General features: G+C 47.6%; 1 protein-coding gene across 1 annotated transcript in view; it reads left to right on the forward strand.

Moving 5' to 3' along the window:
* Nucleotides 1-13,358, forward strand: part of DOCK11 (dedicator of cytokinesis 11) — a 40,429-nt gene that overhangs the window by 23,181 nt on the left and 3,890 nt on the right. The window contains 11 exon segments of the mRNA XM_015832452.2: nucleotides 252-434; nucleotides 1,822-1,935; nucleotides 2,119-2,334; nucleotides 2,421-2,478; nucleotides 4,575-4,681; nucleotides 5,867-5,989; nucleotides 6,625-6,738; nucleotides 8,852-8,998; nucleotides 9,210-9,420; nucleotides 10,523-10,713; nucleotides 11,506-11,606. Of these exon segments, the coding sequence (XP_015687938.1) occupies nucleotides 252-434; nucleotides 1,822-1,935; nucleotides 2,119-2,334; nucleotides 2,421-2,478; nucleotides 4,575-4,681; nucleotides 5,867-5,989; nucleotides 6,625-6,738; nucleotides 8,852-8,998; nucleotides 9,210-9,420; nucleotides 10,523-10,713; nucleotides 11,506-11,606 (1,565 nt within the window).

Genomic DNA, 13,358 nt, shown 5'->3' on the forward strand with positions numbered 1-13,358 from the left:
AGAAGTTCTCCCTGGGGATGGGCTCCAGCACGAATCCGAAAGCTGGGGAGACCAAACCTCTGGTCCCGGTGACCGACCCAGATGGGATCCTGCAAGCCTGAAGCTTCTCGGGGTCTGCGGCCCCAGGCCTCCTTCTGCACGATGGCAAGAAGGTGGCACTGGTGCAGGTTTGAAGGAGAGGCCCTTACAAGGTGGCCCAGGGCCTCCCCTTCCCCAGGTGGCATTCCCTTCTCCTCCTCTCGCCCCTCCAGTTCCCCGCGGCCTTCTTCAAGGGGAGGGTGAACATGTGCTCTGCCTTCTGCTATGAGGTCCTGAAGTGCTGCACATCCAAGCTCAGCTCCACGCGGAGCGAGGCCTCTGCCCTCCTCTACCTCCTCATGAGGAACAACTTTGAGTTCACCAAGCGGAAGACCTTCTTAAGGACTCACCTCCAGGTCAGTAAAAGAGGAAGAAAACAAGTTGGCCTTGCACAATCACAAGACCTTTGCTGGCTCTCTTGGCAGTTGTTTCTTCACAATCTCCTTCCTCACTCTGAGAGGGTGAGGAAAGGGGCGCGTAGAAGTATTTCTCCCTTTTTGTCCCTAAGCCTTTACCTTAAAGATTTAATAAATATCACATCAGACCAGCTTGATGGATAGCAGGCTATTTCAAGAGATGCTGGATGTGTTACCTCCAGCTTCCTGGGAAATACGCACCTTGAGGTAACGTGAGGAAGGTTGAAATAGTGAGGAGGAAGAAAAGCAGAAGGACTCATTTGTTTCTTGATCTCTGCATTGTCTGTATTTCACTTTGATCCCCTGCTTGACCCCAGAAGCCGTAGGTCAGCCTTACCTGGTGGACCAGACAGGAAACTTGACCAGATGAGCTAATTCTACCTTCTTATACGGCTAAGTAACAGAATCTTGCCAGTCTGAAAGAACATGACCTCCTCCTGTCTCCTATATAGCCTGAGAAACTAGGGAGGGTCCCTTCTGAGTCTTTTCCCCACCCGTTGTGCAGCTGTGGGCCAGGCTGTCTCTTTTACCTGACCATTCTCTAGGCAGCATCTCCCAAGGTCATTCTCACATGCCGTTTCAATGCAGGACAAGACTCCAGGGCTGAAGTTGGTCCTCTGAACCCAGTTTGCAGCCTTTTTAAAAGCTGTAAAGCAGGCCCATGGCCTTCCCCCGCCCCCCCACTTTTGGTGGGAAAACACACCAGAATGCATTTTACCTTTTGAAATAAGCAAGAGGGGAAATTGGACAATCTTGTCTCTATTCCTGTGGTGTCTATGATCTCACCAAAATTGCATCCTCTTGAGAAACGTGGCTCCTTTTTTGAAAACATCTTCCATGATGTCCTAGATCTGAGAATTCATCCTGGTGTTTCTCCAGAGTTGAGGGCTGTGTTGGTTGCCATGTTTCGTGCCTTCCTTGGTTGACACATTTGTGATTTGTGGGCAAGAAAACTGGTGGCTTGGATCACCAAGGAAATGTCATGGGTCCATGGGAATTTCCATCTCTTGTCTGGGACCAAATTTAACTGCCTGTGTTTGGGGGGTGCTTACTAAATGCAAGTTCAGCCCAGAACAGCGACTCACGCAGAGACATTCACAAGTAAGTGGATGTGGAATCAAAACCCAGTCAGATCATCTGATTTCCATGGGAGGCTGTTCGTAGGGTGATGCAATTAGTAGACAAGTTGTAGTGGACAAATATTTAGGTTCCCAGGAGGTTTGATATCCGAAGTCATTACTGTATGGGTCAACTGGGATTCTCTGGCATTCCAGAATACAGCTTGTCACTTCCCTAACTTTGAAAAATGTCTCTGTTTCTCTGCTAGATCATTATTGCGGTGAGCCAGCAGGTAGCCGATGTCGCGCTCAGTGGCAGCTCACGCTTCCAGGAATCGCTCTCAATTATCAATAACTTTGCCAACAGCGACCGGCCGGTGAAGGTGGGCTTGGTTTAGTGGAGGAAGATTTCACATGGGGGAAGGAGAGAAGCCCACCCAGCCAGGGCTCACGGGGAAGAGTCCCCGGGCCTCCTCTTCACCGAGTGGTCCCTCCTCTGCAGTTCAGTTGGAGAAGGGAGATGGGAGAAAGGGTCCCTTTCAGAGGGGTGTCCTCTTCTGTGGCAGGCGACCACGTTCCCTTCCGAAGTCAAAGATCTGACCAAGAGGATCCGCACGGTGCTAATGGCCACTGCGCAGATGAAAGAACACGAGAAGGACCCCGAAATGCTGGTTGACCTGCACTTCAGCTTGGCCAAGTCTTACGCCAGCACTCCGGAGCTGCGGAAGACCTGGCTGGACAGCATGGCCAAGATCCACGTCAAAAATGGGGACTTCTCAGAGGTAATGAGCTTGGCCAACGCCAGGCGCTTTGACCACGTCCGGGAAGTGCCGAGGGCCTGGCGTTCACCTTTGCTCTCGTCTCACAGGCAGCCATGTGCTACGTTCACGTTGCAGCTTTGGTGGCAGAGTTCCTTCACAGAAAAAGTGAGTGTTTGATGTGGGGAAGGCCCGGGGGGGATGGGGGGGCAGAGAACTCATTTTGAAAGTCTTCCTTCCTGTTCTGCAAATCTGCTCTGATGGGAAATGTCTCGTTTTCGCTCCTGAAAGCAGAGATGGTGCTTTGGCAGTCTGGTGTGACAATCCTTCAGGGCTTCTTAAAGGCTCTGGGTAGCTGGCCAAAAAAGTCAGTCCATTTCTGTGCTTCTGGCGCTCTTGGCAGCCCCGAGCAGGGGCACAGTTGGTCCTTGGCTCACAACTGCTACTGAGGCCAAAATTGCAACCAGATGGTCGTTAAGCGAGTTGGTCGTTAAGTACATGCCAAGCATCCAAATTTTGATCACATGACCATGGGATGCTGCTCTGTGTGTGTGAAAAACATTCATAAGTCACTTTTTTCAGTGCTGTTGTAACTTTGAAGGACCCCTAAAGAAATGGTGGTAAGTTTGAAGACAACCTTTATATGGAAAACCTGGTAAGAGCTCAACCTCAACAACAAAAGCCGAGTCAAGGCTCTCATAAAATAGCCTCCCGCCCAGCAGGGCTCCCAAGAACTTTCTCCCCAGATGAACCAGGAAGAAGAGGCTGGGCAAGTCCCTTCCCGGACTCTCTCCCTCTCAGCCTGGGAAGAATTGCTGAAGCTCCCATTGTCGGCGATTCTGCTGGCTTTTGTGTTGAGTTGATATGTATTCCTCTGCAGGGGGCTCCCCCCCCAAATAAACGTGTTGGGTGACCTGGAAGCAGCAACTTAGGCAGAGTGTTTAGGAAATAATTTAACTGCATCAATTAATTTATCTGCAGAGAGCAGCATGAAAGCAGAAGAAAACTGGCAGTCTTTTCTTGGCAAAAGTTCTTCAGAGGTTCCTCAACAACCAGAATTCCCAGTCCATGTGGTCACTGGCTGAATGGGAATACTGGGAGTTACAATTCTGATACATTTGCGGGGGGGGGGGGGAGTGTCACAGGTTAAGCCTTAAGGACAGAAGGAGCAAGAGAAACCGGTGAAATGTGAATGTGCTACAAGATTTATTAGGCTATTCCAGTTGCTTGCTTGGGACTTCTGTTTTGGGAGTGTTGTTTATATCTTTTGCATCTTTTATTTTTTAAAACCAAGAAGTAGAATTTGTTGGTATCAGCTGACCTGGCCAAACTTGTCATAGATTTGAACTAAAAAAAGGAACTAAGTCCTGCTGTGGTTTGTGGCTGGTTGCTGTGCTGCGTTCAGATGGACTTCCAAGGGTAGTTTAATCTGACAGCAAATTTCTGATGGCGGATAAAAATGCTTCAACCAACTTCTTAGAAAGTCAGAGCCTGGTTTCGTTTCAACAGAGCTTAATTTTGTTCAGAGAAACCCAGATTTTCACCCTCCGATCATCCTTCATTTTTTATGCATTTGTTTTCCTTCCTTCCTACCTTCCTACAAGCTTTCCGATAAGCTGAACTCTGATTGCATCAAATCATCGGGTTGTATCCAATCATTAGCCTGGGATTCTTGAACAGCAGGGTTTTTTCTCAGGAAGCGGGGATCCTGAACTGGGGTGTCAACCTGAGGCAAGACTGGCTGCTTATCAGCTGGAGATAATCTCCGTGGAAGTTCAGCAGATGGAGATGAATTTTACACTCAGGTTGATGTTCTCCTCCTTCCTTCTCCTTTCCACCTTTTCTGCTTCTACAGACACTCGTCCGAGCCTCAGGCTGTCCTCTTTTCCACCTCAAAAATATAAGCATGCTACAGTTCCCACAAAAGGGGAACCTACTTGCTGAAATTCAAAAGGCAGAGTTGCTCAGCCAAAGCTTAGCCCACCCCTCAGTTGAGGTACCGCCTGCCCATGGTGTTAGAATCTGGTCTCCAAAACCTTAGGCTGAAGCCTACTTCTTGTTTTAGGTCCTGTTTTCCATTTTAAGAAGGGCTAGAACTCAGTTTTGGAATGTAAAATCCTTGCTGTGGATTCTGTCCCAAGGAATAAGGTGACGGACATGAAGGGGTCCAACCTGTCAGGAATGAAAAATGAAAGCAAGTGGCCCTTTCAACCTCCCACTGATCTCCAAGGCCGCCTTCTCTCTTTCTTGCCTCCGGTCTGTAGAGTTATTCCCTACCGGATGCTCATCTTTCAGGAAAATTACACCCAACATTGACGAAGAAGGTGCGATGAAGGAAGATGCCGGGATGATGGATGTCCATTACACTGAGGTAAGGGAAGCTCCTGAAGGGCCAGATGTCGGAAGCCTGACCTTGGAGAGTGGAAGTCTACCAAACCATGTCAGGGCTCCGAAAATGGAAAGCTACTTCTTGATTTCCTTTAAGACAGGAAATATCAAGTGTTTTTTTAATTGGCTTTTGCTTGAGGTCTTCTGCATCTCTCCAGACTCATTATTCAAGTCAAGGCCTGACTTCCTTGAGTGCTTTCCCATTGTGATAAGCTGCACTGAGCAGCTGGGAAAGCCCTGCACCAGGACTTTAGTAGGTAAACAAATATGGTGAAATGGCTCAACTGGCCTAACCGGTTTTTCTTTTGCAAGCTCATGGATTGCCCAGCCAGGGCAGCCCAGCCCAGCTGCTTGGTGGGTCCCAAGGCTGTTCAGGTGGTCCAAAGAGGAGATAAAAGGGCCAAGAGTTACTTTTATAGATCCTGAAGGGGTGGGCTCTCCACTACCCTTCCTTCCCTCCCTCCCTCCCTCCCTCTCTCCCTCTCTCCCTCCTTCCTTATCTTTTTCCTTCCTTCCTTCCTTCCTCCCTCCCTCCCTCCCTTCCCAACACCTGCAACTGCTTCTCACATGTGCTCTTTCACTGTTTCAGGCAGCCTTCTGCCCCTTTGGCACCCATGATTGGGACTCCAGCCCTCAGAATTCCCAGCTAGTGTAGCCAAAGGAGGGTGGGAATGCTGGGAGCTGTAGTCAGAGTGGCTCAGGGCAAGGTGTCAGATGGAGAAAGTTGGATTCTCTAAACCTTTGCAGCTTTGATCTCACTTGCTGTAAAGGAAAGTAGACCAGATTTTGCAGAAGGCGTGAATATGACCTTAAGGGTGGACTTGAAGATGAAGTTGGAGACAGAGGGGAGTGTGGGAAAGAAACTGCACACAACCACACCTCTATTTTGTTTGGTGTAACACGGGACAGAGAGAAACGGGGACAGACTTTCAAGAGTCTTTTATTCTCTGTCACTGCAACAAGGAGCTTTCTGGACTGCCTGCCACGTCTTGTTCTTGTCCTGTCCCAGAAGTTACTCAACGACTCAGATCATCAAAACATGTTTTGCTTGCAACCCACTTCAGCCGGATCATCTGGGCTTAGAGTCTTCCGCTCTCTAGCTGGGTGCCTCGACCACAAGACCCAACTGGCTCTCTCGTGATCCACTGTTTTCTTGTGCAACTCACAGGAGGTGCTGGTGGAGTTGCTGGAGCAGTGTGTCGAAGGCTTGTGGAAAGCCGAGAGATACGAGGTCATCGCCGAGGTCGCCAAGATGATCATCCCCATCTACGAGAAGCGGCGCGAGTTTGAGGTAGCCAATTGAAAGCTGGCACAAGCATTTCTGCCGCATCCTGCAGGGAGAAAGAGAAAAACCCAATTAGCCAGCAGGAGAAACACTGTTGACCCAGAGACTGAAGCGCACAGCCCAGGGGTTGGGAGCAGCAGGGGAGGGTCTCCTGGATTGACCCTTGGCCTCCAGCTCCCCCAAAGCATTCTGGCCTTCTTTATATTTTCAGAAACTGTCAGCCTCACGGTCAGCCTTTTAAGGTAGACCAGGCTAGAAAACCCAAGTCATGCATGCTAATCCTACTTTTATAAGATTATAACAATAGAATTTGCAGCCTGAATGTGCTTCCCCCCTCTCTGTCTTTATCTTCACAAGAATTTGGGCCGGTCTCAATAAAAGCGAATATTTTTAGTTCAGGATCAAAATGAGGGGTCCTGGGGGCGCTCTGAGCTTGCTTGTTTTCTTGCAGACTAGGTATTTGCATTACCTAGTTTGCATTGCCCAAACTAGGTAACAACATCAGTGCTAGGGCAGGTCTGCTCCGAGACGCTTCCTCGGATTACAGTTCTGCTCCGGACTCAATTTTCTTTTATCTGATTGTTGCCTTGCTCGCTGCTCTTCCTCCTGTTCCTCAAGGTTACTCCCTCTGCCCATTACAGAAACTGACCCAGGTGTACCGAACACTCCATGGGGCGTACAGTAAAATCCTGGAGGTGATGCAGAGCAAAAGGAGGCTCCTAGGCACCTACTTCCGAGTCGCGTTCTACGGACAGGTGAGCCCATGGATGGCTTGGATGATGGACACAGAGAGTCAATCCATCGTGGGGGTCTTGACCTTAAAGTAGCCTTTTTGTGTATCCTGGTTTCTTCATCGATTCACTTCAGTTGGCATCCACTTCCTTGCCACCCTTACAAAGGTACTGCTTTGTCTGTTCCTCCTCCAAGGGCGTCTTTGGCATCTCCAGTTTCTCCTTCCTCCCCCCCCCCCCCCCCGGTGCTTTCTAGAATCCTCCTTTCTCTGGAGCAGCTGTCTCCGATGTGTGGCTCAATCAGTTCCATTTTCTTGGTTGGAGGGACTGTCTAAGGCAGTCTTTTTCAAACATGGCAAGTCTAAGACGTGTGGACTTCAATGCCCAGAATTCCTGCTGGCTGGAGAATTGTGGGAGCTGTAGTCCACAGGTCTTAAAGTTGTCAATCCTGAAAAACACGGACATAAGGTTTTTCTTTTGGACTATCTCTAGGAGAGGCTGTCCCAGACTTTCGAGATGTTATCAAGTTCTGATCTTTTGTGGCCCCAAAGGACTCTCCAGATTCACCTCAAAACTCCACATTTCAATTATTCTCAGCCTCCTTGGATATTATTCACATTTCATAATTAGAAATGACATTGGACCAGATGTAATTCTTAGCATTAAATCCATTTCGCTTGAAGTTAGGACATTCCAATTCTTCAGTTTCCTGGCAATTTCTGTGTGTCTCTTACTTCCCCAGCTGTTCCCCGTCTTCTGAGACTGAGCACGCAAGACAGACAAAATTTGTGATTTTCTTGAGAGGCATCATTGATCAATGTTTTATTTTGAAGGGCCCTTTTCCCTTGAGGGTGTTTTGTGTTTTGTTAGTCTTAAAATATGGCCTGAATTTACTGTTATTACTATTTTTACTTTGCTTCCCTTTATATTTACTTTACTTTATCCTTCCCTTCCTTCTTCTCCCTTCTTCCTTCTTCCTTCTTCCTTCTCTTTCCTTTCCTTTCCCTGGAAGTTTTTAAGAAGAGATTGGGCAGCCACTTGTCTAAAATGGTACAGGGTTTCCTGCCTGAGCAGGGGGTTGGGCTAGAAGACCTCCTTCTATATTCTATATTTGACTTTATTTGTGTAACTAGTGATTCATTTTGTATTGTTTCCTTTCTTTATGCCGGCCTTCCTCTTGAAGGAGTCCAGCGCAGGGCATGAAAGCAACATAAAACAATCTCCCATAAAATAAACAACTCGCCCATTCTCGAAAGAAGGAAGGCAGTGAAAGCAGAAGGGAAGCTGAGCACCACGTTCATTCGAGAGGCGTTGTGGGGCCGGCTGCACGGAGAGCGCAGCAGAGCCAGAGCAGCCCCAGGGGGGAGCCCGGCGGGTGGGAAGGGACGGCCTCGCACCAGGCGCCCAGGTCCCTGGAGCAGAATCGGGCGACCGGACTGTGGAAAGGAAGCCAAAGGCCGACACTTGGCTGTTGCTCCTTTATTGCAGGCAGTCCTCGACTTACAACAGTTTATTTAGTGACCACTCAAAGTTACAAGGGCATTGCAAAAAGTGACTTGTGACTGTTTTTCACACTTACGTCCATTGCAGCATCCCCTATGGACATGTGATCAGAATTGAGACGCTTGGCACCTGGTTCGTACTTATGAGCCGGTCAGGATTGAATTCCTGGCAGTGGGCAGAGTTAGCCTGCAATACTGCATTCTAACCACTGCGCCACCACAACTCTTCCAATAATACCAAATAGAACTCGGGTTTATATCTGTTTTTCACTATGCTCTTTCACGTGGCTGTCTGTCTGTCTGTCTCCCTTCCTCATCCAGTACACCTCTTATTGCATGGCTAGCTCAGGAATTCTGGGAGTTGAAATCCACAAGTCATAAAGGGGCCATCGTTTCCCACCTCTGACTTACTCAGTTCTTGCTCTGATTTCTGCAAATTCAGTCTCTTTGGAGGCACACCGTTTTGAGTCTAGCATGAGGACTATGAGGACTATCAACTTGAACAAAAGAAAAGCCAATCTCTTGAACTGGGTTCCTTGTTCGTCCCTTCTGATGTGTCCCTGTGGAAGTGAGTGGTTCTTGTCTCCCCCCCCTCCCAAATCCTTTCTAAAAATCAACTGCTTGAATCATTGCAGGCTTTCTTTGAAGAAGAGGATGGGAAAGAGTACATCTACAAGGAGCCCAAATTAACCGGCCTCTCGGAGATATCCTTCCGGCTGCTGAAACTCTACGGAGAGAAATTTGGAGCTGAAAGTGTCAAAATTATCCAGGATTCCAACAAGGTAATCTGAAAGGAGGGCTCGGATTCTGGCAGAGTAGAACCGCATCACCAAGACAACTTCCTTCCAGTTGTCATCATCTCAAGAGGTTCCCGAGTGGCCGTCATGGGCTTGGGATCCGGAAAAGTTGGTCTCTTGGCCAGAGATCCCTGAATATCCAACTGGGTTGATCTTCTTTTGGTTCCTTTCTGAACTTTCCATTTTCTTACTGCAGGTGAACCCCAAAGATCTAGATGCCAAGTATGCTCACATTCAGGTGACTTACCTGAAGCCATTTTTTGACGAGAAGGAGCTTTCAGAGAGGAAGACGGGGTTTGAAAGGAACCACAACATCAACCAGTTTGTCTTCGAGACCCCGTACACCTTGTCTGGGAAGAAGCATGGAAACGTGGAGGAGCAGTGCAAGAGGCGGACCATCCTCACCAGTGAGTGTGTGTTGGTGCATAGGTGTATATGGGTTTTTTATGTTAAGCAACTCAGAGACTGATTGCACATCTCCCTAATTCTTTGGTTGAAAAATAAAGACTCCATCTAGTTATACAAATATGAAAACAGGCTTTGCAACTGCTGAAACTCACAGCAAAGACCACCTACCATTGTTGAAATGGAGGCCAATAAATAAATTATTTATCTCAAGAGCAAACCACTCAGAACTAGGAGAAGACAATCTCTTCTTCAGAGGAGGTGGTCCTTATTTCATCTCAATGTCCCCAAAGCCAGAAATCCAGTAACTGATTATAGCCCATCAAGTCAAGTTGTTACCTGACTACTAAGGTGGTACTATAGAGATTTTCTCCACGAACATCTGTCCCTAATCTGGTCCTTCAGGTCTTCCAACAATGTATCCATGGGCACTGCAGTCTTCATCTCCTGATCATCCTCTTCTCTTTCCTTCCACCTTTTCCAACATTGGAGCCTGTCCCACAGAGCTGGGCCTTCCTATAATGTCTCCAAAGGAAGATAATTATAGCCTGGTCATTTCTGCTCAAATGAGAACACTGTCTTGATATTCTCCAAAGTATTCTGACTCCTTGTGGGAAGAGACACCCTAACCACTAACAGTTCTTCTTATAGACCTTTTGAACCATGACTGAGGTCAAGTCACACACCTTTTGTGAGGGCCCAGCAAGCCCTCACACAGTTTCTCAAGGCTTCCATCATCTTGGACACTGGAGAGTGAGATGCCCCAAAATTAGGAGATTTAGCAATCTTGCACAATCAGAGGGAGTCATCACTCAAAAAGTTGCCTAATCTTGACCTTATTCACTCTATAGAAAAGTTTGCTTGGACTTTGAATTTCCTTGTCTGCATTGTTGTAATATTTGTGGTCTGTTGAGACGGCTTTTCTTTCTTTGCCTCAAGACAAATGAGATTAAGTTAGAGCAAAAGGGCCAATTAGGGGGTCTCCTTGGGTCTTCCTGGGCTTCCTTTCTCAGAAGCAGAGATTTATTTTTGAGCTAGAGCTTGTAGGTAGGGAACTTTTAATTCTCTTGATCAGCGCTTCTGTGGCTTACTTCTTTCTCCTAGCTTGCAACTCTTTCCCGTATGTTAAGAAGAGAATCTCCGTCAGCAGCGAGCAGCAGGTCAACCTGAAGCCGATTGACGTGGCCACGGATGAAATCAAAGAAAAGACCTCCGAATTGCAGCAGCTTTGTGCTTCGCCGGAGGTGGACATGATCCAGCTGCAGTTGAAACTGCAGGGGGCAGTTTCAGTGCAAGTAAGCAGCTGGGCACATCTGCCCTGGAAGTCAATATTTCCCTGGCTGGAAATGGGGAGGGAAATTTGACAGCTTTTAGCTGGAGGGCTCCTTCTAGGTCTGCCCTCGGTGTCTTTTCACTGTAAACTACCAATAGTTTAAACATTGTTTGCTGAATAAGCCACAAAGGATTCACACATGGACAGATAAGCCATAAATCATGGGTTACAACCACTTCCTTTCCGGTTTTCATGGGCAAGAAGCCCACCCTGTAATTTTCACTCCTCCAAAAGGCCGAGCATCCCTCCCCAGCTGTTCCACGAATCATAGCAGATATGTCGGGGTGTCGCTGTTTGCCCTGTGTGTATGTGTTCATGGATTTAATGCAAGGGGGTTAGCTGAAGACCCCCAAATCTCCTTTGGATGGACAGGAAGCTACTAGAATTCCTTGGCTGCTTAAAATCAGGGATACCAATTCCTGCCATTTCAGGGTCGGGCCTAAAAAAAGCTAGATATAGCCTTTCAAAGCTAAGCATTCTGCTTCCAGTCGCTTATCTTTAAGCCCTGGTGCTCCTCCAGTTCCTGGGGGTGCAAAGAGGAATCTTTGCTTCCTGCCCTTGAGGGCTGCTGGGTAAAGACACTGAGGGACACGGTTGCTTTGAAGATCACTGAGGCGGTTCCTTGAAGCATCACCAGCACTGCAGAGTACCTGGGTTTTGTGCTGTGAACCAGCTCCCAGCTTCTTCATTTGTCTCTTTCTCTTTGCCTGATCTCTTTGTCACTGTACCTCTGTTGTGGGGGACATGGCATTAGGTCAATGCTGGCCCCCTGGCATACGCCCGGGCATTCTTGGATGACAAGCTTCCCAGCAAATATCCCATGAAGAAGGTGACTGAACTCAAGGACATGTTCAGGTTGGTATCGTGGACTTTGGCACCCTTCTTGCCTGATGGAACTCCAGGTGGTCTCCCACCCAGGCACCGACCAAAAGCAGACCAGCTGCACCGGAGACCCCTGAATTTCTGGGTACCGTTCAAAATGCTGGACTTTATCAATGAAGTCCTTCAAGGCTCTGGTTAGGTTACCTCAGGAACCATCAGCTCCAGGTAGAAGTCATCTGTCCTGCAGCTGGATTTGGGAAGGCTGCTTCTGAGCCCCGCCCCAAGAAGCAGCCCCTTCCCCAGGTAATAATGGCCGCTTCCCACTTCCTGTTAGCACCCACTGAAAGCTGGCAAAACATTCCTTATCACCGCCAGGCTTTATCATCGCTTGGTCTGAGGTTTATTGACTGTCTTCCTTTGAGGTCTTTTAACAGTGGGCTGTAGCTGATTATTTATATAAGCCAGTTAGAATTTTATGATTGTTCCAGAACTATCTGTGATAAGGAAACTAACATAACTTCGCTACAGGAGCTGAACGGAGTTCACATTTTTCTCAAGTTCAGTATTGCTTCAAGTGTGTCTCAGGACCTCTGGCGCTCTTCCCAAGACCCTCTCACGGGGTCTACAAAATCGAAATTATTTGACAGATTTTGAAGAGATTTGCCACATTTTAAAACCCTGTCAATCTTCTCATTATTTTTTATTTGTTAAAAATACAGGGTTTTTTTTCACAAAACATACTTTATTTATGTTAATATCTAATGGCGCCCATATGATTATTTTAACAATCAATTTAAATTTTTAATATGGTAAATATTGATAGATAAAACCCATACAAATACAATCTCTTTTGGGGCCCTCCATAATTTTTAAAAATGGGAAGGGAAAATTAAAAGTAGGAAGCTTAAGAAGGGCCACTCAACGTCTGGCTGAGCAAACCCGTTCTCCTTTCCTTTTTATTAGCCCAGCTGAATTGGTGCCCTTTTGCATTTTGTTCAAGCAAAGTAGGCAAATAAAAGAGCCGCATTCTTCCCAGAACTGTGTTTGTCAAAGGGAAACAGCATGTGGAAAGGGAGGACAGGACGCCAGGTGCACACACCCAAGTATGAAGAATCCTGTGAGTCACCTCCCCAAGGCCCTTAGACTGCCATCCTCTCACTAGACCAGTGTTTCTCACCCATGGCAGCTTGGAGATGGGTGGACTTGAACTCCCAGAATTCCCTGGTATTCATGCATTCCTTTTGACGTTGCATGCCTGCTTATTCTTTTCTAATCCCTTCTTCTGCAATCTCTCCCCTCCAGAGAGAGAAAAAGGACATGGCTAGCTGGGGAATTCTGGGAGTTGAAGTCCACCCATCTTCAAGTTCCCAAGGTTGAAAAATACTGCACTAGACCAACTAGGGCCTGGAATGTCACTGATAACCAAAAAGATGTGAATTCTTTCTAAATTAGAGGACCAGTAAGAGGGAAGTGGTTGAACTGGGATTTCAACCCCAGAGGCTTTTTGGGGCAGTTCATCCTGAATCAGAGATGGGAATTCATCTCTTCTCTCCAAGCCCTGCTCTGTCTGCTCCAAGGAACAGAGGGAGGGCCAAGAGAACAATTTCAGGAAGTCCTACCACCTTTAGGGGTGCCCCCCCCCCGGCACAGTGATGCTCTTCCTCCTTTCCCAAAAAAACTGGCAGTTTTGCAACTGTTTTAACTGTCTGCAGGAACAGAGAAGGATCTGGCTAGCTACAGTGTCCTGCTTGCCTTTCCAAATCTGCCCTTCAGCCCTGAATTTAA

Source organism: Protobothrops mucrosquamatus, unplaced genomic scaffold, assembly GCF_001527695.2.
Source record: "Protobothrops mucrosquamatus isolate PMUCROS unplaced genomic scaffold, P.Mucros_1.0 scaffold4, whole genome shotgun sequence".
NCBI lineage: Eukaryota > Metazoa > Chordata > Lepidosauria > Squamata > Viperidae > Protobothrops > Protobothrops mucrosquamatus.